At 53.9% G+C, this 24,332-nt stretch overlaps 2 protein-coding genes across 3 annotated transcripts in view; one reads left to right on the forward strand and one right to left on the reverse strand.

Moving 5' to 3' along the window:
• Nucleotides 1-38: 38 nt before the first annotated feature.
• On the reverse strand, nucleotides 39-16,353 carry ITIH1 (inter-alpha-trypsin inhibitor heavy chain 1). Its single transcript, XM_004267907.3, has 22 exons — nucleotides 16,194-16,353; nucleotides 15,936-15,956; nucleotides 15,525-15,691; nucleotides 14,995-15,099; nucleotides 14,524-14,686; nucleotides 13,850-13,963; nucleotides 12,496-12,621; nucleotides 12,295-12,411; nucleotides 11,421-11,589; nucleotides 11,207-11,332; nucleotides 10,103-10,284; nucleotides 9,659-9,844; nucleotides 8,482-8,621; nucleotides 7,740-7,894; nucleotides 7,628-7,642; nucleotides 7,143-7,163; nucleotides 6,601-6,681; nucleotides 6,377-6,490; nucleotides 5,138-5,339; nucleotides 4,046-4,218; nucleotides 3,343-3,454; nucleotides 39-3,187 (listed from the first exon to the last, which is right to left on the reverse strand). Exons 1-22 carry the CDS (start codon nucleotides 16,305-16,307, stop codon nucleotides 3,058-3,060), a joined length of 2,733 nt encoding a protein of 910 aa, XP_004267955.2. The 5' UTR covers nucleotides 16,308-16,353; the 3' UTR covers nucleotides 39-3,057.
• NEK4 (NIMA related kinase 4) overlaps nucleotides 13,828-24,332 on the forward strand; it is a 61,805-nt gene continuing 51,300 nt past the window's right edge. Inside the window, exons 1-2 of one of the 2 annotated variants that reach the window (XR_007479734.1) lie at nucleotides 13,828-14,725; nucleotides 19,243-19,361. The gene's annotated coding sequence lies outside the window, so the exon portion shown is untranslated. The remainder of the gene's footprint in view (nucleotides 14,726-19,242; nucleotides 19,362-24,332) is intronic. The other variant, XR_007479733.1, reaches the window with a different exon arrangement.

Below are 24,332 nucleotides of genomic sequence, written 5' to 3' on the forward strand. Positions count from 1 at the left end.
GGCCTGGATCTGCCTGTACCAAGGAGGCCCGGTGGGTATCGTCAGCAGTATTAGGACTTCACTCCCGGGGGCTGTGGGACAAGGAGGCCCCCGGAGAAAGCAGAAGCTCTGTGTTGGCAAATGGGCCCCGAGACCCCCTGGGAGGGGGCAATGGGAGTCACAAACGGCATCTCAGCATTGTCGCCGCACCGCAGACGTGGCCTCTGGTCTGGCCTCCTGGATCACAGTCACCCCCCTCTTCTTGAGGCAGCCAGGGCACCAAACCAGACCCATCCGTCTAAGGCTCAGATCTCCATGGCTGACCCCTTGCTCATTACTCTCTCTGTCTCCCGCGACCCCTTGAAAAGGACAATTCCCAAGTCCTGTGGTCCAGCTCCAACTTGCTTTCTGAACTTAACTCTCTTCCCACTGGCGTACCTCCCCCTTCTCTGCACATCACATCTCTTATCTCTGCCAGCCTGTGTCCCTCCTTCAGAAGTCTTCCTCTTTTGTCCCCTAGCTGACCACAGACAGCCCTGCTGCAGGCTCCAAGCTCCCGAAGGGCCTACATTCTGTCGTTACCTTTGGTTGAGGTTCTCAGGTTTGGATCTGATCACTCTCTCTAGACTCTTGAGCACCTGGAGGGCCAGGCCATGTGTCACATTCATCCCTGTGTTCCCAGTCTGGCCAGGAACTCAGCTGCCCTCGGCCTCTTGGAGAGTCGTTCTCCTGAAAGTCTCCAGTGAGCCTGGAGTTCTGCTATCCAGGACAATGGGAGCCTCAGAGGCAGGGTCTTATCCCCTCCTAGTGGGGGCTGGGTCCTTCTGGGCCATCCCAGGGCCCTGCCAACCCCTAGACCTTCCAGAGTGGCTACCATGTGCCGGCCATACCCATGTTCTTCTGAGCAAAGTGACCCAGTGACCCTCCTACTCGGACACTAGTGAACAGTGTTGATGAGGATGCCTGAGCACAGGACAGCTAATTTATGGATCGTACCATGGTCTTGAGTGAAAGCCAAGAGTGTACTTGACTGTGAGATGTACAGAGAGAGTTGACTGCTGAGGGCAGAGAAACAGAGTGAGAAGACAGAAAGCAGAAGCTCTGAGGCAGCAGAAGCCACGAGGAAGGAGTGGACTAGTGACTGGAAGTCACAGGAGCCACAGAAGTAACGACAGAGAGCTGCAAAGTCGGCAAAACAATAGTGGATCAACAAAGGGAGCTGCTGAGGCCCGGCTGGGGGTCCCTGCTCTCCTCAGGCCTCCCGAACCCTGACCCACACTGCTGGCGGGCACCGAGTTCAGGGCTGACACCTGGGAGCAGAGAGAAGGGCCCTGCAGTCTAGCTCCCAGGACGTCTAGTTCATGAGGTCATCTTCAGCATCTATGGTTGCTGACTACTGGGCTCTTGGGACTGTGGCAGGGGTGGCAGAACTATTGTCCTGCCAGCATTGCCCAGTGGCTCCTCCTCACGGCCCTGCAGCCGCCTGAGGAGCTTTCCCCAGCCCCTCTCCTCCAGGCTACCGCCTCATCCCCCAATACTTGGAGTTTTGTGGGAGGGACAACTAACTCAAAGTACGAAATTCTGAGGTTGCTCAAGAGGCCCCTGAGGGACAGCTGGGGACTTGGAGGGACCCAGAGTCATCATACAGAATTTCGAATTAAAGGAATCTAGGAAATCTTCAGGTCCACCCCATTTCCACTCTAGAGGATGGGAAAAGGAGGCCCCAGTTGGGCAGACTTTGCTGAGGGTGACCAGCCAGCTGGCAACCCGTGGCTCTCCCTTGAGAAGCCCAGGATACATCAGACGGTGGGCTGGGCTCTGAAATTCCACTGGCTGCCCCTCAGGGCTCTGTGTCCCTGGGCTTGGGGCAGCTCTGGACCTCAGCATTTGTGTTGTTGATCTGAGCCCCCATGGGCCTCATCTGGAATGGGAACTGGACAGACGCCAGAAAAAGCAGAAACCCTTTGGAAAGGAGTGGGTGGAGGCCCATCAACCTTCGCCAAAAGGGCCAGTGGCTCCCCAAAGCACAAGTTCATCTCCACACACCCTGTAACGTCACATTTTAACTGGGCCCCTAGACAAGGCCCAGGGAAGGCATTCTGAAGGGGTATCAGGCATCAGTGTGAGGAGTCAGTGGACTGCTATTCCTGGCCCCTGAAATCACAGCTTCTAGGCAGTGGCCGTCTCTGCTCTGGGGAAATATGCCTGCTCTCAGAGGTTCCAAACCCCCAGCTGGGAAATCCAGTGGAGGATGGAGGCCTGGGAACTGCCTCCCGAGGCCCTGACCCCAATAGGTGACCCTCAGCTCCTGGCAGGACTTCTTCAGGACCCCAAGTCCATATATATTTCATGTATTTCTTTCACATGTTCGTGTTAAGTGATACTTTGGGATATCCAGAACCAAATCCCAGCAGGCTTTGGCCATCAGCCACCCAGCCTGATGGGAATATTTACATGGGGTGGTTAAGCACATAGATGCTGACTCCAGATAGCATGGGTTCAAATCCCAGCTCCGCCACTTAAAAGATGAGTGATTTTGGACAAATTACCTAACCTCAGCTGTAAGTAGTCGTGATAAAAGTATCCCCCAGGGCTGTTGAGAGTATACATTTAATTAATTCAACAAAGGCACTTAGAACAGTTCCTGGCTACAGGAAGCACGGGGCAGCTGCAGCTGTTACGGGTTGTTCCTATACGTGCCGCCAGAGTGTCCTTTGGTCTCTGGACCTGTAGGGGAGGCTGTGTGCACGGGACACCCAGGACACTCAGAGGGCACGGGGCCAGGCAGCTGCAGAGAACAGGGTGGGGTGGGGGCAGAGTTGGTGCCGGCTCCGGCCCAGCCTCCTGGTCTGCTGTGACTCCTGAGCCCTTCTGAGAAGCAACATCTTGGGTTGCCTCCCTGCCACACCCCCCTCCCGCAAAGCAGCCAGCCTGGGCTGGACATAGCCTCTCTTTAATGGAAGTCATGAGTGCTTCGACATAGGAGACCAGCTTGGACAGGGAGGTGTGGCCTGGGCAGCGGGTCAGGCTCCTCCTCTGCCATGGTCCCAAGGGAGGATTGGTGTGCTGGCTGGGGGCTCAGAAGATGTCGGGGACGATATAGTCAGTGTGAACACCGTCGATCAACCCATCCCCGTTGTTGTGGATGAACCAGCAGGTCACCTCAGCCCCATGCCGGGGGTCTTTGCTGTAGTCTTTTTGCAAGCCCCTGAGGAGACACAAGCCAGCTGGGGTCACCTTTTGGAGCTGGCAGGGCTGCACCGCCCCAGGAAGCCCACCTCAACCCTGTGACACCTGGAGGAAGGCCTGGAGCAACGATGGGGAAGGCCAAGGGCAGAGATGCTGGGAGAGCAGCCCACCCACCTGGTGACCGTCAGCCGGCGTTTCTTCACCACCATTGTGGCGTCTGTCTTTGTGGGGTCAGAGCCTGGGTGGAGGTCGAACACTTTATAATCAAAGGGGTGGAAGAATTGTCCTGGAAAGGCATATGGGAGACAGCAGTTACCATCGGGGGCCTTGCTGCCTTGTACTCAGTAGGTGCTCACTGGAGGCTTAGAGAGTTGCCTAAACAATTGTTTTTCAAGGGCTTGACTGTTTCTATAAATGTTAGCATCAAAAGCCACCTTTAGTTCGCTTGCTATAAAGAAGCAGATATATTGCCTGGTGGTTGTACCTCCTGTCTTTTTGGACCAATTCCAAAGGAATCTGGCTGGGGAGAGAGGGTTGAGGGGTAGAGAACAGGGTCTGCAGGAAGGCCACAAGGAGAAGCAGTGTGGCCGATGACCCATCCCACTCAGGAGGTCTCTGGGTGTCCACTGGACCTTTCCATTTGCTAATCGGACCTCTCCTTACTCGCTCCCAGGCTCACTTAACCTTTAAATTCATTGTGTTTGATTGCAGCCTTTTTGTGGGACAAGCCTTCACCGGGACCCTCTTTGGAACTCTGAGTCTTGTAGGCCACGTTGGAGGTGGGCCTATCCTGGTGACCCGCTGCAAAGCTCACCCAGGGTAAGTCCTCTGGTTTCAACACCCCACCCCACAGCTCTGCCCGCCTAGCCAGCCGTACCCAGCAGCCCGTGTGTCCGTGCCGACATCCGGTGACTATCCAGCACGTAGAAGCCCAGGAAGTCCTGGCAGATGGCACTCCCCTTCCATACCCGGTGCAGGACGACCTCGAAGGTGCCCCCATCCTCCACGGACACCACCAGGTTCCTCTTCCTGTTGATGGTCACCACCACCCTGTGGGGCCAGGTGCCATGAGGGCAGGTGCGGCTGCACTGCACCCCCTCCATTCAGCTGCTCTTGTCCTTGAGACCCAGCTCTTATGAACCCCTCTCCCCGCAGGGGGTTGACGGTTACCTGCTCCATGCTCCTTCCCACTTGTTGCTATTGTGTATGGGGCCCTTACAATGTGCTAGGCTCTGTGCTAAGCCCTCCACGCAAACTGCATCATTCAGTTCCCACTCTGATCCTGTGAGGACTGAGGCTCAGAGAGGTTAAAAAACTTGCTCAAGGTCACACAGCTGGCGAGTGGCAGAGCCAGGACTTGGACTCCAGCCTGTCTATTATGAGTCTGTGTTCTTTGACTCCCCCTTATCATCTGTGTCCTCCATACCGGACTCTGCCCACCTCTTCCTATAGCTCTGCTGCCCAGCATTGGGCTCTGGTGCTCAGCAGTTTATTGAACGAATGAATGAGTGAAGGAAGGAACAAACACTAAACAAGGCATACTAAGACAGGGGCTGAAAGAGAAACCTAGAGAACGCTGGAGTTCAGCAGAGGAAGGGACTAGGATGGCTTCAGGGAAGAGGTGGCCAATGCGCTGGGCCTGGGAGGAAGCGTTGGCTTGGTTTGGTGGAGACAGGGGTGGACTGCAGGGTGAGGGTGCCACGGGAACACAGGCATCCAGGCAGCTGGGCCCGGAGCACGTGTCCAGCAATCCAGGGAAATTGGGAGTCAGGGGTGGGGAATGGTCCACGGGGCCCGACATGTCTGCACAGCCTACGCGGAGGCCACATGGACGTCACACACTGACACAGCTTGGGGAATGAGGGCCCAGCAGGCTCGGGCAGCAGAGCTGGCTCTGGGGCTTCGTGCCTTGGTCTTCACCACACCCACCCCCGCCTCCCCTCCCAGGCCCCGGCCCCAGCCCGGTTACTCATTCTGCCGCAGTGAGGCCTGGTCCCTCCAGGAGAATATGGGTCCGCCAGAGCCAGGGTTCAGCGTAATGTTCTGAGGAGTCACTTCCAGCTGGAAGCCTGTTGCGGGGTTTGTGATCCCCAGCCGCCCGAAGTACGTGCCCTCGTGCTTCCCAGGGCCACTGGCCTCGTTGCCAATGAGCTGGCCATTCACTGAGAAGCCTGCAGTGGGGTGAGGGGCCATCCGGGTCAGGGCGGCCCAGCTCTCCCTAGAACCCCACCAGCCGGTCCTTGCTCCTGCCGCCCCCAATGCCCACCCTCTTTGGGCTCTGAGGGCCTCACCACCCAAGGGGAGGGGCCTTCAGGACAGGTGCAGGCCGCTCGCAGCACCGCCTCCCTTCCCTCCCGCCACACTAACTCTCTGAGACTTAGCCCTCGGTTCTGGGCCCTGAAGGAGGTGTCACCTCCCCGAGGACAGGCCTTGGGCCTGCTCCTTCTCTGTGGACCCAGGCCCTGACACAGGGCAGGTCACAGTACGTGCTGCAGGTGGGCCTCTCCACAGAAGCCTCCTCTGAACTGAGCAGCCAAAAGCCCCCTCCCCGTCTTCACTATCCCAACACAGCACGTCTCATGCTCGGAAATTGTCAGCTAAGAATTTGTTCACCTGTTTATCTCCCTTCCCTAAACTCCACGAGAGCAAGGACTTTGTTTCGGTTCCCACTGTGTCCCCAGACCTTAGGATGTGCTCAACAAATATTAGCAGATGGCCTGACTGGACTGGGAGGGTGGGACAAGTGGCCGATAGATGGAGAGCGCGTTGTTCCCATCACCTGAGCCCTGCTGGGGAGGTGGGCTCCAAGACCCCTGCAGCCATGAGGGGGAGGGGGGAGGGGGGTGTGGCAGGGCCACTGCATCATTTATAGGATTCAGTACAAAATGAAAACGAGGGGCCCCTCATTCAAAACTTGTTAAGAATTTCAAGATGCAACAGCAGAACATTCAATCAAGCATGGAGTCCTTCCAAGGGCAGGGTCCTGTGCACCTGCACAGGTCACATGCCCATGAAGCAGGCCCTGTATAGGGCCCAGGCAGGCGGATGGGGCATGAAGGAGGCTGGCTGAGCCCAGCCAGGTGGCGGGTACACAGGGTGAGGGGAGTGGAGGCCACAGCCACTGTCCTTCCTGTTCATGGCTGAACGTTGAGGACAGAGGAGCCCAGGCCCCACCCTCTCTGGCAGAGGGCGTAAATGTCACCCGTACCTGTGTCAGGGTCCTGCACCAGGCTCAGGACCACACCAGGCTCCTCGTTGATATTGAAGCACAGAGTGTCCTCTTTCTGGGGCACGTGGATGAGGAAGTGGGGGTCAGTGTCCACTGGGGGCACAGCATGGAGTCTATTAGATTGAGTATTAGGCACATGGGGCCGGCTGGGGAGAAGGGTTCAGTCAGGCAGGTGTGTCCCTCAGACCCTCCCAAGGACTCACCGCCAGTCACTTGGTTTGGCAACTGCTGGACCTCGGAGCTAGGGCGCGTCGGAGAAGGCTGCGAGGCCAGCAGCACGAAGGCTGACGGGCAAAAGTAAACAGCGCTTAGAAGGGAAGCAGCTGCGCCTTCCCTGGAGCTGCTGCCTCCTTTTCTGAGGCCCCTCCCACCCAGGCGGGCTGGCCTGAGGCCACAGGGGCCGGAGTGGACACAGAGCCTTTGACGCCTCTCGGGATGTGGGAATGGAAATTTGGCCCAGCACAGTGGCGTGGCCCCCTCTCGGTCTCCTTTCCTGGGAACTGGGAGGTGCTGGTGGCATAGGGGTGGGGAGGCCAGGCCAGGTCAGGGGGAGAGTTCTGACGGTTCCCAGTGAGAGGCAGCGAGGAACGCTGGAGCAGAGGAAGAAAACCTTAGGCTATCATTTCCTCATCAGGTAGATAGGTGATGACCCAGGCTTTGCTCAGGACTGAACGCACAGCCTGAGAGGTGGCCATGTGTGGAGTAGAGGGTAGAGACCTGCGTCATCAGGATGGCTGCCACTTACTCTTTCTGGGCCCCACCATCTCTGTAGAGGACAACAGTAGAGGACAGCGTCACTCTTCCCACTCCACACGACAGGCACGCGCCTCATTCCCCAAGTGCAGCTGGGCCCGGAGGCCAATCAGGCCTGGGTCCGCCCTCCTCCTGGGGGTCCCAGCCCTCCTCCCGGGGGTCCCAGCCCTCCTCCCGGGGGTCCCAGCCCTCTTCCTGGGGGTCCCAGCCCTCCTGGTAGATGGATGCTCACACGTAGGGCCCCTAAGGAGTCCGGGGAGTGGAGGGGTTCAGGCTGAGCGAGAGCTCCCCGAGCACACAGGAGGCAGCAACTAGTTTGCAGCAAAGTAGGGAAGGGCATCTTGGGGAAGGAAGAGACCAAGAAAGGGTGGAGCAGAGCAGGGGGAGCGGGTGCTGTGTGCCTGGTGGCTGGAGCACGTGCCACTTGCCCAGCCACCCGGAGCCCCTTGCGGAAATCAATGTGATTTAAAAACTCACCCAAGGGCAGAGAATCTGGAAAGGAGAGAAAGGAAAGAGAATTAACGCCCAGGAGATTTTTGGCTCTCAGAAGCCTCCCCATGCCCACAGCCTCCCCTCTGCCAGCCCATACCCTCCAGGGCCTTGTCAATGAGGGGCTCCAGGCCGTCTTGGTCTGCCATGCCCCTGATGGTCATGGAGGTCAGCGGGGTCACAAACTGATAGGCCAGCGACATCTTCAGGGCCTTGGCTGACACGTTGGCCTTCTCTGCCCCCTCCAACTTCATCCTGCCAGACAGACACCGGCTCTAAGCCCGCAGCTTGGATGACAATGGACTTGCACTCCCTCCTCCTTTCCTTCCTTTGTTCACTCTTTCAGCAAATGTTTACAAGGCCCCTGCAGTGCCCCCGCCCAGGGGCTGTCTTCAAGGACCTCATGATTTAAAGGCCTCCCTCAGAGAAAACCTGGAGGTCTGGCAGGGCTGGGGGACGTGCCTCAGAAATACACGGAGAATTCAATAGCTGTGAGATCCTGGCAAGTGGTCTAACCTCTCTGAACCTCGGTTTGCTCGGCACGTTGTGAGGATTAAATGAGTGTGTCTGGACACAGCAGCCCCGCAGTAAAGGGAAGCCTCCCCCGCAGCAGCTCAGTGGGGGCAAAAGGGGCTGCCCTGTGCCCCCAGCGGGCCCTGACCACACTACTGACTGCCTGGTTGATATTAACTCAGCGAGCAAAGTCAGAGGCCAGTAAATCTGACCTGCTTGCAACCTCCAAGGCCTAGAACCGCCCCTCTGTAGTCCAAAGGCCCAGGGCGGGGGGCGTGCTCTGGGGTGGTCATGCCCCTCCACCCCCCAGGCAGCCGCAGGGCTGGTACCGCTTGGCCAGCAGCTCCTGGATGGTGAGGTAGGCCCACAGGCGTTCGACGTGGTTCTCCAGCATGTGGCCCCGCTCTCGGAGCAGTTTCTTCATCTCTTCCTCGTCCACCAGGCAGGTCGTCTTGAATTCTTGGCCCTCCTGAGGGAGGCGAGGGAGAGAGAGGTTGTGCGCCATGAGGGGTTCTGGGGGAGCCTGATGTTGTCTGGTCTCTGCAGCTCCGTTCTGAGCATGCTACCCCCTGCCTTTCCTGAGCCTGCTCTCCTCGTCCTCTTCCATCTGTTCCTTCCACAAAAGTTGCTAAGCACCCTCTGTTAGCCAAGTTGGGCCAGGCCCTGGGGATCCCAGGGATGGAGCATCAGGCCCTGCCCTCATGGAGTTACTCTCTCTGGGGGATGCCAGCAGGCACCCAGCCGATCCACCATGTAGCTGTTTCCACCACGCCCCGCTCCTCCGGATGCCCACCGCAGCCCCGTGCGCCATTCAGCTTGCCACAGCTCACAAATGCTCCTTCTCTCCCCAGCTACAGTAACGGGGGCACCTCTTCCCAAGGGCATCCCATGTACCAGGCACTGTATAAGCCTATCATGTGGATTATTTCGTTTACTCCACACAACTCTCTAGTACATTGTTACCCCCACGGTACAGAAAGGCCTAGAAAACTGGACCCATTTGATCAACGTCACCCAGCTGCAGCCAGGGTCTAGCTCAGCTTTCCTCACTCTAAGCCCGAGTCCTGAACCCTCAACTACACTGCACGGCTAGAGTCCAGGTCTCTGTGACACCCCCACACACACACCCCGCAGCGTGCACATACACACAGGCACTGCACCATGGTGCAAAGCTGCATGTGCAGTAGGTGCTCAGGAAATAGTGGTCACTTGAGAAGAAAGAGGCTGGCCTCTCACAATCTCACGCTTTGGGAGGAATGATGTGAGGAATAACAGGCGGACCAGTTGGATACAAGGGACTACAGCTAATCAAGGCCATGTTGGCCCCACTCTAGCCTGCCCTCTGGATGCCTTCATTGGAAGAATGCTCAGCCCTGGGGTGTGTGTGGCCCTCTGGGGTAAGGCACCGCTCTGGGGAAAGAGAGGCTGCTGGGGGCATAGGGGTGGGGAGCAGTGTAGGTTTGGAGTCTCTGGGTGCCTCTCCACCCTCCGCAGCCCTCTGTTTACCCCATAGGCTTGCACATCCGCCTTGAAGCTGCTCCGCTTGTGGTCAGCGATGCGGCCGGCCACTATGATCTCCGAGCCTTCGTAGTACTGTTTATGGTGGTGCTGGGTCAGGGCCGAGACGGCATCCCTGGGGTACAGCAACTCCACATCCCTCAGCAGAGGGTTGGCTACCTGCTCGTAGAAGCCCTGTGGGGATGGGGGGTGCAGCCTCAGAGCTGGTGGGTCGTCCTAGGCATCCAACAGGAAACCCACTCACAAAGTGGGGTGTCGGGATCCCTACTTTATAGAAGGAATTGAAGGCTCAGGGCTTAAGTAACTGGTTTGAGGTCACACAGCTAATTCGAACCCCACACCAGAGCTTTATCTGCTCTGGGCTGATGGGTACGTGGCTGCCAAGGCCATGCTCCCCATGGCGTGACTTTGGGAGCAGGGGGAGGAGGAGACCTGCAGCTGCTGGGTGGCATCGTGGTCCTCATAGATTCTCTGGACACGTCCGTTGTTCTCCAGGGACATGACCTCCAGGAATTTCAAGTCCACATCATGGCCGAAGCCCAAGTTGTAGAGTGGGAACTTGCCCCTGATGGCATCTCGGACGTTCTTGAGGATTTGGGTATGATCCGTCACCCCTGCAGCCACACAGCCAGGTAGGGACGGGATGCTGGCTCACAGGTGTGTGGGGCACGAGGGGACTTTGGGGCACCCTCCCTGGGGGCCAAGACTCCCATCTCAGACCATCTCCAGTCCCCACTGGCATCTTGAGGCAACGCCTCTTGCTGGCTCACCTGGGTGACTGCAACAGCTACTCACAGAGCTCCTCGAAGACTTTGCCCATCTACATGGATCCACCATGAGCAGATCTGATTCTGCTGTAAACTCACGGCTCCTCGCATGGCCTGTGAGGTCCTGCTGACCCTTCCACCCTGTTTCACCTACTCTGCATATGCCTACGCTTCCCAGGCAGGCCCTGCCAGTGCACAAACCTTGTTTTGCTCAAGCTGCCCCTTCTGCCAGGGATCCCTTCCTGCTTCTCCTCCCCTCCTTCCAGATTGAGCTCAGGGGTCACCTCTTCCAAGACGCCTTCTGAGACCCTGCCTGGGCCAGGTGCCCCTTGTCTGTGCTCCTTTGGCCTTCTGGCACTCTTCAGGGCCCTTGACAGAGCATCTGCTCCTGGGGCTGCCTCCCCCAGTGGACCCTGGGCTCCTTAAGGGCAAAGATGTGTCCTGTTCTCTTAGTGTCTCTCCTTGGTCCCTAGTCCTGTGCTTGGCACTCAGTCAGTGCTGAATCCATAATTCATTAAACTCAGCCTAGGGTCCTGCCCATCCTCCTGGGCCCTGTGCAACCCCGTGTCATGCAGAAACTTCCCCAGCTTCCCAATTCAGGACAGAACACCTTGGAGCTCCTTCAGACTCTGTGGTCTGAACTCTGCTTTTAAACCAGTGCTTGGTTTTGCCCTTAGCCTTTCTGCCCCCTGACAGCATCCCCATTGGTTGTATTTCCAAGTTCAGCTTGAATGCCTTTGGTAATGAAGGTAGCCCTCGGGGCGTTTACCCTCTGTGGGCTCGCCATCTGTCAGCATGATGAGAATAGAGGCATGGTTGCTGAGCTCTGAGAGGCTTCCCTGAGCTTTGTTCAAAATCTCAATTCCCTGGAGCAAACCTCCATTCAGGTTTGTAGCTGCAAAAAAGAGAAAGCAGATCAGTGTATGCCCTGAATCTGAGGGGACAGAGGTGACATCGAGGTGGCCCCAGACCCCTGCCCTTACACCCGGCCAGAGAGAAGTGCTGCACAAAGTTCCGAGCTGCGTCCAGATTGGCGGCAGATGCCTGCACCAGCGAGCCCCTCCAGGACTGCACTGCAGACCCAAAGAGGACCAGGTCGAAGTAGTCCCCTGGCCGCAAGTCCCCCAGGATTTTAAGGAGCGCCTCCTTGGTCTGTAAGGACAGGACAGTCAGTGGAGGGGCAGGGCCCCAGGATAGTGCCTTCTGTCATCTCCAGATACCCAGTTCAGAGATCCACAGGGTAGAAGTACACGGTGGGCAAGCAGAAGGGGATGGACAGGACAGCCAGGTGGTGCCAGGAGAGGAGCATCTTACTGAGCTCTGGGATGTCTTGAGGGGGATGGAGAAGGCAAAGGGACCCAGTATGGGGAGGGGAAATGACCAGGATTTCAAGGGGGTCAGGATTAAGACAGAGGACCCCAGGGGGCTGAGTTTCTAAAACTCTGATTGTCCAGCCATGCTTTCACTGTGCTATGGACAGGACACCCAGAGCGCAGTGGGAGTGGGCTGTGCCCTGCTGCAAGCCATCTCCCGGGAGCACTGTAATCATCCCTGCACGCCTAGGGTACAGGTCTCATCTTCCAAGCATCCCCCACTGGTAAACCCCACAACCGTACGGGCACTGCATTTTACTCCCATTTTTGCCATTGAGGAGAAGTGAATGCACTTGCCCACGGTTGCACAGTGAGAAAGTGGCTGATTCCAGAGCCCCTGACCACTGGGATATCCTGTTAAATTACCCTGCCTCTGACCAGGAGCAGAAGTCCCAAACCCAGACTCTGGAGGCAAAACCGGGGTGGGATGGGTGATGGGGCTAAAGAAGCTCCTGCTGGCCAGCTGGTTAGAGCCACAGTTTACCTGCTTCACTTTCTGGCCTTCCATGGAGGAGCTGATGTCAATCACAAAAACCACATTCTTGTTCAGTTTTGTCAGGTTTTGGGGAGCAAAGAAGTGGGCAAAGTGGTTATCAGCGACCTGAAACACAAAGGGACAAGTGAGGCCTCTCTCTCAAGCACCCTGCCCACCCTCTGAGTCTTGGGCAAGAAGCTTCCAGCTCACCAGGAGGTCACAGGCCTTGTCCCGATTGACATCGTAGGTCACCTTGAAGTCCCCATTCAGCAAGGTCGTAGAGCATGTGGGGCAGGATTGCTGCTGGCCCACCGTGGGACGGAAAAGCACATGACCCTGGAACCATTGAAGGTGTGAGGCATCACTGGTTTGCAACGACAACGTAAGGGTGTGTGTGTGTGTGTGTGTGTGTGTGTGTGTGTGTGTGTGTGTGTGAGTGTGTGTGTGGCGCACAGGCATAGGAATGAGTCTAGTGGGCCCCTCGCCCTGCTGCTGAGAATACACACCTGTGGGTGGTAGGAGAGAAGACCTGTTTCTTTGCTCACATGCTTCTGAATCATTGGGATTTTCTATAAGTATCGTCACTTTGGATACACAATAAAAACAAAATAATAGCAGCATGAGAGGCACCGGTCAACTCACACTATCTAGTGAAAAAAGCAACACTGTGCTGGAAAATGAAACCTGCCTGGATAGACAAAGAGAAGGAAGAGCTCCCAGAGTGGGAGCTGCGGTCTGTTTGGACTTGGTGCTGGTATTCCGGGAAATTGGTGGTGGTTTGTACTCGATACATTTCTACACTTTTGTACTTTCCACATTTTCTTTAAAGATGCTTTTCTTTTTACTTTTTGTTTGTTTGTTATAAAAGCAAAATATGCTCATTAAAAATTTTTTTGAAAATTATTAGGAAGACAAAGACCATCCCCTTGGTCCCCTGCTGAAAGCAAGCATGTTTGCTAACACTCTGGGGTATCATATTTTGTTTCAAAGGAACCCCTTCAAAACTGTAGGAAACATTTCTTTTAAGTGAATTGTTATGGACTCACTACCAAAGGTGGGTGGGGAATAAACAGTTTGCTCCTGGCTCCAGTTGAGGGCAAGTTAGGAAGCAGGGCACTAGTTGGGTATCACCCACTCATATGCCACACTCCTCAGGACCTGGAGTAGGGGCAAGCAGGGGGCTTCTGGGATTCCCACAGACGGGTGGGAAGTGACAAGTGGCAAGTGGCTGGGTAGGCCAAAGGCCTTTCCAAACGTCATCATGTTTCCAAGAACACTGGGGCTTGGAATCCTGAGGTTTGCACATGTGCCCTATATTTCCATGAATGCTTTCCTGTTGGGATGAGACAGGCAAAGAGGAAACTAAGGCTTAAGCAAGCCAGCAACTCACCCCAGACCAGGCAGCCGTTGTAGGCACCCTCCCCAGCCTCAGCACACAGGCTTTTGCCAAGCAGCTCTGAGAATCAGGAGTGCAAATTCCTCTCTCTCTCTCCCCTAGGGTGGCCTGCAGCCCTTGTCTGCAGCCACGCTGAGAAGTCTCTGAGGGCTCAGCCACCCCACGCACCTCTTTTCCTGAGAAGGACTTCTTGATGAGTTGGGCGGCCCGTTCCTTGGGGAGGAAGGAGGCCTGGGCATCCAGCTTGCTGATCCCCCGAGGCTCAAAGATGTCCACGTCGATCTGTGGCATTGAAGCAGTTCCTGTATCAAGGCTCCCACTGGGGAGCCTTCATCAAGCCCCAGCCAAGAGCCAGCGTATATCCTGACCACCTACTGGTGCAGCACCCGCCCAGCTCTCAGCACAGGGCCTGGCATGTTGTAGGCACTCCAAAAATATTGGCCAAATGAAAGTGTGCATGCCTGAGCCCCTCAACTCGGCCACCACTAAGGTGCCAGTGACAATTACAGCCCCTCAGGCTGCCCAGGACTAACTGGTTTACAAACTCCCTGGACATTCAATATCTCTCATGATCCTTGCGGCAGTTCTGGGACACACAAAACCCCCATTTGACAGATGAGCAAGCCAAGGCTCAGAAGAAGGAGGAGGTTGGAGGGTTCAGGGAGCTCCCTGCCCACGAACAGCCATCAGAGCCCACCCTGAGGAGTGAGTCCCCTCCCTGTGTGCTCAGGCCCAGGGCTGCACGTGGTGGGTGCCGAACCAGCGCTCAGAGCCACAGAGAGGGAGAGGCAGGAGCCCAGCTCCTGAGACCTTGCCCCTGCACGTGGTCACCAGCGATCTACCTCAAAATGCTGCACCAGCTGCTTGGGCTTGACCTTGATGACAATGTCATACTGCATAAGCTTTCGCCTCAGCACCTCCTCGTAGGTCAGCCGGAACGTGGCCTTGCTCCGGGGACCAATGGTGACCTGGATGGCAAACTGCTCCATCGTTCTCCCTGAGGCCCTGGATGTGCCACCAGTGGCAACAACAAACAGACAAATGGTAAGTGATGTGGAGGTCCTTGTCACCTAAAGCATGGCCCTCAAAGTCAGTTTCTCTTATTTTCGTGCTGCTCCCGGCTTTCCTTGACCCTCACTCTTAGCTGGCTGGCCAGGGTCAGAGCCCCACTTCTCCAGAGGCCTCGTCCGGTGCACCTGTGCCAGCAGTGGATCCGGGCAGTTTGCTCCCTTCCCATCAGCCTGGGCTGCCCTCCACCCAAGGCATGCATCCTGGCAGGGGAGGGCAGCACCAGGGCAGCACCCAGAGCTCACCTGACAAGGCCGGCGTTCTCTCCTGAGATGGCCGCTTTCCGGTACTGCTTCCATGCAGTCACTTTGTCCTTTATGTCCCCGAGGAATGCATTTTCACCTGCTGTGCTACAGGGAGGAAGATGCCCTCAGGGAGGTGCCCCTCCCCAACCACACAGGGCCTCCGTATTGGAGGTGCTCCCAGCCCAGGCACTAAGGAGGCCCTGTCCAGGTGAGCACTTGTGAGAGGGCATCTCCTGCTGGCCTCCCACTGCCCCCAGAGCTGCTCAAGGAGGTGGGCAGCCACGGCCACAGAGTCCAGCAAGAAACTGTGGGTGCCAGCCTGTGCTCCTTGGGCCCTAGGCTGAAAACACACTGTCAGAGGCTCTAGTTTGCTGTCTAAGATGGGAGCCCAGAGCAGACCTAAAGGGTTTTTCAGTCCTTCAGAGCTGGGGCTGGCCTGTGGCCCTTGGGGACGAGGGGATGGGCTGCATTGTTGGGCCACTCAGAGCCATGGTTTTGGGCTGGGCCTGGTGAACCAGGCGGGCACGCACATGGCAAAGTCGCTGATGAAGGCCGTCCTGGGGATTTCCACATCAAAGGCCACTTCCTTGGCTTTGTCGGCGTTGTTGACCACTTGGCTGGTGATGACACAGTGGGAAAAGCGAGAGGTGACTTTGCAGTTGACTTTCAAACTCTGGATGACCACGCCATCGACAGCCTAAAGTGGGACGTGCGGGAGGTGGCTGGGATGGGGGCTCAGCCACGGGAGACCTCGGCACCCAGCTCTGACACAGGTGCTGTTCTCTATGCCTGAGGCCATGCCGTGGGGCATGAGGGGGGTGGGCGAGCCCCTATTTGGAGGAGACGGGAGTCCCTCTGCCCAGGGGCACACGTCGAAGCCCAGGGGAAACAGACTGTAATAAAGGCCCACCACAGACCCCTGTGCTGAGATCCTCACTCACTGTGTCCAAAGCCGGTCGCTTCTGTAACACAAAACCGGCACAAGTGTGAGTGCGAGCACTCAGGGGACCAGGGCCTATCTGTTAACGGACGGGAGTAGGACACAGCCTGTGTCCTCGACGCCTTGGCCTCACTTCCCCCGTGCTGCTGGGAGGTCCTCTCCATTCAGAGGAGGTCGAGGTGGGTGGGGAGAGCCCTGGTCTCTGTAGCCCCTTCCAGGTTCAGCCGCCTGTTTCTGGCCCAGGGGTTTACTCACATACCTTGCCGCCTTTGGGACTGCGTGCGGGTGAACCCTGAGCGGGCATGGCCTGCAGGGTGAGCAGGGACGCCAGGCACACACAGAGCAGCCCCCGAAGCCCCATCGTGCCGTGCATGGTCTCAAGGCTCTTGCTGCCTGTCACTTCACTCAGACCACTAATCAATAAAATGCTGGATAAACATGGATTAAACATTAGACAAGGTGAAGGCAAATATTACAATTTGAGGGATGAAAAATAGACAGTGAAAGCTTTCTCCTTAGGGGGACTCCCAGCTGTGCAAACTCCTGACCAGACTCAGACTGTGCCCCTTGGTTAGAGCTACACTCAGCTGGCGTGAATTGTGAAGACCCAGACAGCTCATTTAATCCAGGCTCCGTGGCACAGGGCCAGCATCAGCGATACTGGGGCAGGTATCAAGAAGCCACAGTTAAAAATGAATTTCTCAACTTCATTAGGTGTTCCTTTCAAAATTCTTTAAGCATCAACAAACTTTTCAGACAGTCCCGCTTTGGCCAGGGAGGCAGGTACGGTGGCTTACAAAGCGTCTGCCCATGTCCTTGTTTCTGACGGCACCACCTCTAGCAGCTCTGCCAGAGGTGGTCTGGACAGTTCTGGGGATACGTAATGGGTGACACACCCTTTAGGCCAGTCAGCTTTGTAAAGGAGAGCAGAAGTAAGCCTCATCGTTCCAGGATATAGTGGAGACAAAAGATGAAAGCCATGCTTTCACGATGAAGGACAGACTACAAGCCATGCGTCGCTCTCAGCCCTTTATGATCTAATTTTATCCTCAGGGTGTCCCTGGGACGTTGGTCCCACAGCAAATGAAAGAGCATGTATTCAAACCCAAATCTTTCAGACTCCAAAGCCCAGGCCTATCATGTAATGATAGAAATGTCCTCTGCATTATTAGGAAGAAAGAAGAAGCAGTCAAAGATCCCAGAGACCCACCTTGTAGCTGCAGTTTCTTAAGTTTTATGCACAAACCCTGTCTGTCCCCCACAAGCCACACACACTGGGCAGACATGGCCCCTGGTCAACCTACTCCATGGCCCTGGTTGGGATGTACTGGCTGCTGTGACCCTGATATGGTGAGGGGGCCCAGAGGCTTCTTTGATCTCTGTTTGCTTGTCCTGGACTTTGTCTCACAGAGCAGCTTCTGGGAAAGGGCTTATTGTCCCCAGGCCAGAACACCCTTCTTGCCTGTCTTCTGGCCTTTGCGGGAGATGAGATGGATCTACATGAAACTGTACATTAGGGGTTCTGTTGATTTTCTGCACCAGTATCAACCAAGCCCTATGTTGGGTTGGGTACAGTGCCAGGCACTAGGACACCACAGTGATGAAGCCTATGTGCCTCCCTGTGTTCAGTGAGCTGATGCCTTGGGAAAAGGAGTCAGACAAGTCAAAGGAAGCCCAGTGAATCCCAAGAGTGGCCAGAAGCTAAAGAGGAGCCTGAGGAAGCTGTAGAAATCTGGAAGGGGTGGAGCTCATCCCCTGCAGGGCCTTGGAGAAGCCTCCCAGAGGAGGTGCCTAGCAAATAGAGTGGCACTTGGGAAGGACGGGTGGGAAGGGGAGAAAGAGAAAAGCAGATGGGTAAGTGTGTAACATGATTGGGGAAGGTGCAGCTGTCTGTGATGGGAGCAGCACCTGATGAAGAGGGTGGGGAAGGAGGCTGGGAAATGGCTTGGGACAAGCTGGCACAGGGGTCCCGTCTTTTGAGTAGGAAACACTAACAATATTTTGAGCAGGTGCATGGCAAGCTCAAGACTGGGCTGTTGGGAGATGGCTAGTTCCAAGCCTGTGCCGTAGAGGTGATAGAAATGCACTTGTGTTGCATGGCCGGGAGAAAGGGCATGGGCAGTGCTAACAGTGACTAGCACCTGGCCCACTTCTCAGCATCTTTTGTGCCTTAGTTTGCTTACTGCTTACAGCTACCCCCAGGAAATGGATACTGTTTTTGTCCCATGTGACAGATGAAGAAGATTGGTTGACTCACTCTGTGGATGTGTGTGTGTGTGGAGGGGGAGGGTGATGGGTGGACAGGAAGCAGCTGAAGTTGCTAAAGATTGAGCCTGGGGTGCTTCCCTAGTGGCGCAGTGGTTGAGAGTCCGCCTGCCGATGCAGGTGACATGGGTTTGTGCCCCGATCCGGGAAGATCCCACATGCCGCGGAGCGGCTGGGCCCGTGAACCATGGCCGCTGAGCCTGCGCATCCGGAGCCTGTGCTCCGCAACGGGAGAGGCCACAACAGTGAGAGGCTTGCGTACCGCAAAAAAAAAAAAAAGATTGAGCCTGGGGGTTTGAGAGGGTGGCCATGCTGCTGGTGCCTGTGGGACAGCAGGTAGGCCCAGACCTGCTCAGACCCCTCGGTCTGATATGTCCAAACTGAACTCATGACCTTTCTTGGCCCCCACCCCAAGCCTGGTCTTCTTCTTCTTGTCCATCCCAGTGAAGGCCACCACCATCCATCCATGAATCCAAGCCAGAAAGCTGGGTGGCATCCTGGGTGGCTCCCTCCCCTACACTCTCAACCTCCTTCCCACCCCATCTCCAACCCTCGAAATGTCTTTTTGGTCCATTCACTTTTCTCCAAATCCCCAGTCACCACCGAGTCTACCACCCTCATCTCTCACCTAGATGGCTGCTTCCCCTACTTCTACTCCGCTCCCACAGTCTACCCTCTGGCAGCAGCCAGAGTCATTATTTTAAAAGGCTGATCCGCTCTAGGCCTTTCCCTGTCTAACATACTTCCAGGTCTTGAGTGGTCTGACCCCTGCTGACCTCCATCTCACCCAGCCCATGGTCCTTTGGGTCTCACAGCTTCAACTATAGATACTGTTTCCTGAGCCATGCCACAACCAATCCACTTTTTGCTAGTATAACTTCCTTGTTCCTGCTCCCTTCAGCCTATAAAAATCTTTCATTTTGTACAGCTCCTTGGAGCTCCTTTCTGTCAGCTAGATGGGATATGTTGCCCAATTCGTGAATCATTGAATGAAGCCAGTAAGATCTTTAAAATTTACTCAGTTGAAATTTGTTTTTTAATAGATTTGGTGGCAGTGGTGGGATCCAGAGGAAACTTCTGAGGGCTTTGAGGACAAGAAACACAAGCACTGGTACCCTCAAATCCTTTGAGTTCTCTTTCTCGCCACTTCCAAAGGCCATGGGTAAGTTCCTCCTGATTCTGAGCTCCATTCTCTTTGTGTCAAACTTCTGATTTAATTGGCTTTCCAGTCCGGGGCAGGTCAGCTTGAGCTAGCAGATGGTTCCACCCAGAACCCAAGCCTCTAGCTCTTGGTTTCGTCCACTGTTCTTTATTTGATTGGAATCCCAGTCCATAGTCCCCTTTGTTGGGGGTCTTCTGGTTCAGTCCTTTCCCTAGTCCCCAGTTCCACATTGGGAATTGCTGGTGGTGCACACAAGGCCTTCTCTTGGCCAGGTTACTGTTAGTTTCTGTTAATGTGCACATGAGGTCAAGGCTGTTGCTAATAGGAATCTTGGAAGCCAAAAGCCACAAAACTGGTGGGCACAGGTGGAGCACTTAAAAGCTGTTAGAGCACTCACCACCTAACTCTAAGACCCTAGTAATTATAATAAATTGGTCTCGGAAAGGGTTAGGCTTGACACTAGGTCACCTGCCAACCGCAAGAAAATTTCAGTGCAACAAGAACCACTGTAAAACACCACACAAACTCCAACCTGGCAGCACATCCCTCTCAGGTATTAATTTGGCTCCAAGAGACCCAAGACAGCTAAAGAAATGGGATTGAGTTTCAAATAATTGAGTGTGTGGCCTTCTGGCACAACTGCTTATTTTATACCCAAGAACTGTGGTCCTGGAAGCTGTAAATATCTACAAAAATGGCAAAATCTTACAAAGACAATCTAGACTTACAATAGCTGTTATGAGAAAGGTTCCAGTTAGACAAGAGCATTTATTTAAGAAGTGCATTTGAAAGCAAGGGTTCCCAAATCAAACACACAGAATGGGACACCTATTTTTTTTTTTTGCGGTACGCGGGCCTCTCACTGCTGTGGCCTCTCCCACTGCGGAGCACAGGCTCCGGATGCGCAGGCTCAGTGGCCATGACTCACAGGCCCAGCCGCTCCGCGGCATGTGGGATCTTCCTGGACCGGGGCACGAACCCGTGTCCCCTGCATCAGCAGGCGAACTCTCAACCACTGTGCCACCAGGGAAGTCCCTGGGACACCTATTTTAATTGGCATGCAGAAACTTCCAAAAGCCTTCAGAATTCCATAATAGCTTCATTGAGCGATTCATTGCAAAAGGCTAATGAAAAATTAAAGACACACAGGCATGTAAAAAAAAAGACTATATGAGACTGATGCAACTCCTCTTGCTCCCCTCTATCCTCCTTTACTTGAGTGCTCATTCTAGTAATCCTCTGTCTGAATTGTCTTTCCACTCTGAAGAGACTACAAGACCATAAACAAAAGTCCACCAAGTTAGTGGCCTTACAGATGTCCCCATATCCACCGTCAAAGGAGGGCCCTGATGTGGGCCCCTCCCAGTGTTGACGGCCTCCTGAAGGATTTTCTGCTAAACAGCTATTTTATTTCCTTAAGCAGCCTAGGGAAATTAAAATTAAAATTAATGAATAACCTTGAGCAATTCTGGTAGATATTAGAGCCTGAATATGGGATCCTGGGAAAACTGATAAAGCCAAGTGAAGAGTGAGAATTCTAACCAGCTTCAGCTCTCCTGAATCTCTGTCTGTAGTGCCCAGTCAAGAGGAGAATAAAACTTGTTATTGTACCTGCCTTTACTGTTTGTCCTGGCTGAAAATTAACAAGATTTTTTTGAAAGGACTTTTTTTTTTTTCCCCCAAGGTAGCTCTTTGGCCAGAAATTGGCCAAATTGTAAGCTGATATTCAGAGCCTGGTAAGAATTTTTTTTTAGGCCTTCTCTAAGCTAAATGTACCCAGAGGGAAAGAAAAAAACAAACAAGCAAAAAAACCTTCTGAAGCCTTTGTGGAAGGATTTACTAAAATATTTCAAAGACATATAGCTCTAAATCTAGAACATAGGACTCTTTTAGATTTCCATCTTAGTTGAAGATCTTCTCCCTGTTACAAAGAAGCAAATTGAGAAAAATGTAGTTGGATGGGTGGATCAATCTATAATGTCATTTAAGTTGCAACCTAATCCCCTGAGGAATTAAAAGCAACTGTCCTTACCTTACAAATCTTTGCAAAGCCAGAAATGCAGCTCCAGAAACAATTCAAAGTCCACCTGTCCTTTTTACCAACCCCCAAACCTCCCCTATTTATCTTAAAAGGCTTGTGAGTATTGTAAAAATTCTGGCCTTAGAAAACAAAAGTCCTTGGAGGAATTTGCCTTTTTTCCCTGTGCCTTTGAGATGTAAATATTCTTACTTGGTCTTCTCCAGAATTCTTATCTAGGTCATCTCTTTGAAATGCAAACTTCAGAGAGACCATTCTTATCCGGAGGAAAACAAAAGGGGGAAAGGTTGTTTGGAACTTAGACAAGTAAAAGTCTTAAATGTCTTCTCCACAAATATTAGTAAAAAGTTTTAGCCATCTGAGCAGGTAACCTTAACTTATTCCATCTGCCAAAACCATTTGGATCCAGCTTATTCTACAACTAGTTAATTTTTGTACCAAATTCATGGCTAAAATTTTAGAACAAAAGCTATGAGCTCTTGGGACTTCCCTGGTGGCGCAGTGGTTAAGAATCTGCCTGCCAATGCAGGGGACACGGGTTTGAGCCCTGCTCTGGGAAGATCCCACAGGCCGCGGAGCAACTAAGCCTGTGCACCACAACTACTGAGCCTGTGCTCTAGAGCCTGCGAGCCACAACTACTGAGCTCACATGTCACAACTACTGAAGCCTGCGCGCCTAGAGCCCATGCTCCGCAACGAGAAAAGCCACCGCAGTGAGAAACCCACGCACCACAACAAAGAGTAGCCCCCGCTCACCGAGAAAGCACACACAGCAACGAAGACCCAATGCAACCAAAAACAAAAAAAAAAAGCTATGAGTTCTCTGTTTGCATCAGTCTGTATGTTTATATGTGTCTACGTACATATGTTGTAGATGTGTGGTATTTTTCTACCTTAAGGAGGTATTGCCAAAATTAATTTGTAAAAAAATTCTATTTAATTGGCTTAAAGAAACTTAAGCACATTGAAGAAAAATGCACGACCTGGACCTTCGTTGCAGGCTTTCTCTAGTTGCGGCGAGCAGGGCCTACTCTTTGTTGTGGAGCGGGGGCTTCTCATTGTGGTGGCTTCTCTTGTTGAAGAGCATGGGCTCTAGGCACGCAACCTTCAGTAGTTGTGGCATGCAGGCTCAGTAGTTGTGGCTTGCGGGCTTAAGTTGCTCCATGACATCTGGGATCTTCTCAGACTAGGGATCGAACCCGTGTCCCCTGCATTGGCAGGCAGATTCTTTTTTTTTTTTTTTTTGGCAGGCAGATTCTTAACCACTGCGCCAGCAGGGAAGTGCTTTGGTTTAAGATTTATTTGAGGAATCTTATTGAGGACCATAGCCTGGGAGACAGCCTCTCAGCTCTGAGGAACTGTTCTGAAGAGGTAAGGGAGGAGCCAGGATACACTGACATATTCTGCTGGAAAAAAGACATGTAGTCGAACTGATCTCTGGTGGCCTCGGCCAGCAACGGCTTGAAGCAGGGTCTTGGTTCCCCAGCCAGAGATTGAAGTCAGGCCACGGCAGTGAAAGAGCTGAATTCTAGCCACTAGACCATGAGGGCCAGTGGCCAGTGACAAGGCCCTGGCCCACTGGCTTTGTAGAAATGAATTTCCACAAGGAGATGGAAAGTAGTGAAACAAGTAGTGTTTATTAGGAGGAAAAGGAGCACATGTGAATAGACACACATGGGCAGGCTCAGAGAGGGAGAGTCGTGCCCCCATGGTAGTTTGGGGCATTTCTTCCGGGTTTCCTCTGGTCAATCATCTTGCTTTGCCCCGCTCTGAGTCCATATTTGGTTTATCTCAGGATCCTCCCCTGTGTGCGTTTGCATCTCTTAGCCAAGATGGAGTCTAGTGAAGAGGCCCATGGGTAGGTTGACATCGTAACAGGGAAGAGCAAATCCTGACTCCATGTTGCATCTGTTTCTTTTACTTTAACCTTTGCTTTTTGTTACTTTACTTCCTCACCTCTTCCCCTTCTCTGTTCTATAAAAGAACCTGGCATCCACACCCAGATAAGACGGTTTTTTGGGGTACACTTGTCTGCCATCTTCTCAGTCCTCCAGCTTTCCGAATAAAGTCGCTATTCCTTGCCTCAACACCTCATCTCCCGATTTATTGGCCTGTTGTCCGGTGAGCAGAGCGAGCTTGGACTCAGTAACAACATCATCTACTATGGGGCGGTGCCCCCTCCCTTTTTTTTTTTTTTCTTGGCACTACACAGGCCTCTTACTGTTGTGGCCTCTCCCGTTGCGGAGCACAGGCTCCGGATGTGCAGGCTCAGCGGCCATGGCTCACGGGCCTAGCCGCTCTGCGGCATGTGGGATCTTCCCGGACCAGGACACGAACCCATGTTCCCCGCATTGGCAGGTGGACTCTCAACCACTGCGCCACCAGGGAAGCCCCCCCCGGGAAGACCCCCCCCCCCCCCGTCCCTTTTTAATCCCTGAGGAGCCTTTCTGCGCATGTGTAGTCAGGGAGGTCTCCTTGACCTTGAGAATGAGAAATATGTGGACTTTTTTTTTTTTTTTTTTTTTATTTTGGCTGCGCTGGGTCTTAGTTGTGGTGCAGGATCTTTGTTGAGTTCTGAGGGATCTTTAGTTGTGGCACGTGGACTCTTAGTTGTGGCATGCAGGCTTCTTAGTTGCAGCATGCGGACTTCTTAGTTGCCACATGTGAACTCTCAGTAGCGGCATGTATGCGGGATCTAGTTCCCGGACCAGGGATTGAACCCAGGCCCCCGGCATTGGGAGTGCAGAGTCTTACCCACTGGACCACCAGGGAAGTCCCTCTTTATCTTTTATCTGGGCAAGACTCACTCTTCTCTGGCCCTGCCATTACTGTTTTGTTTTGTTTTTTAATTTTTGTTGGAGTATAGTTGATTTACAATGTTGTGTTAGTTTCAGGTGTACAGCAAAGAGCAAAATGAATCAGTTATACATATG

Source organism: Orcinus orca, chromosome 10 (genome assembly GCF_937001465.1).
Source record: "Orcinus orca chromosome 10, mOrcOrc1.1, whole genome shotgun sequence".
NCBI classification, from domain to species: Eukaryota; Metazoa; Chordata; class Mammalia; order Artiodactyla; family Delphinidae; genus Orcinus; species Orcinus orca.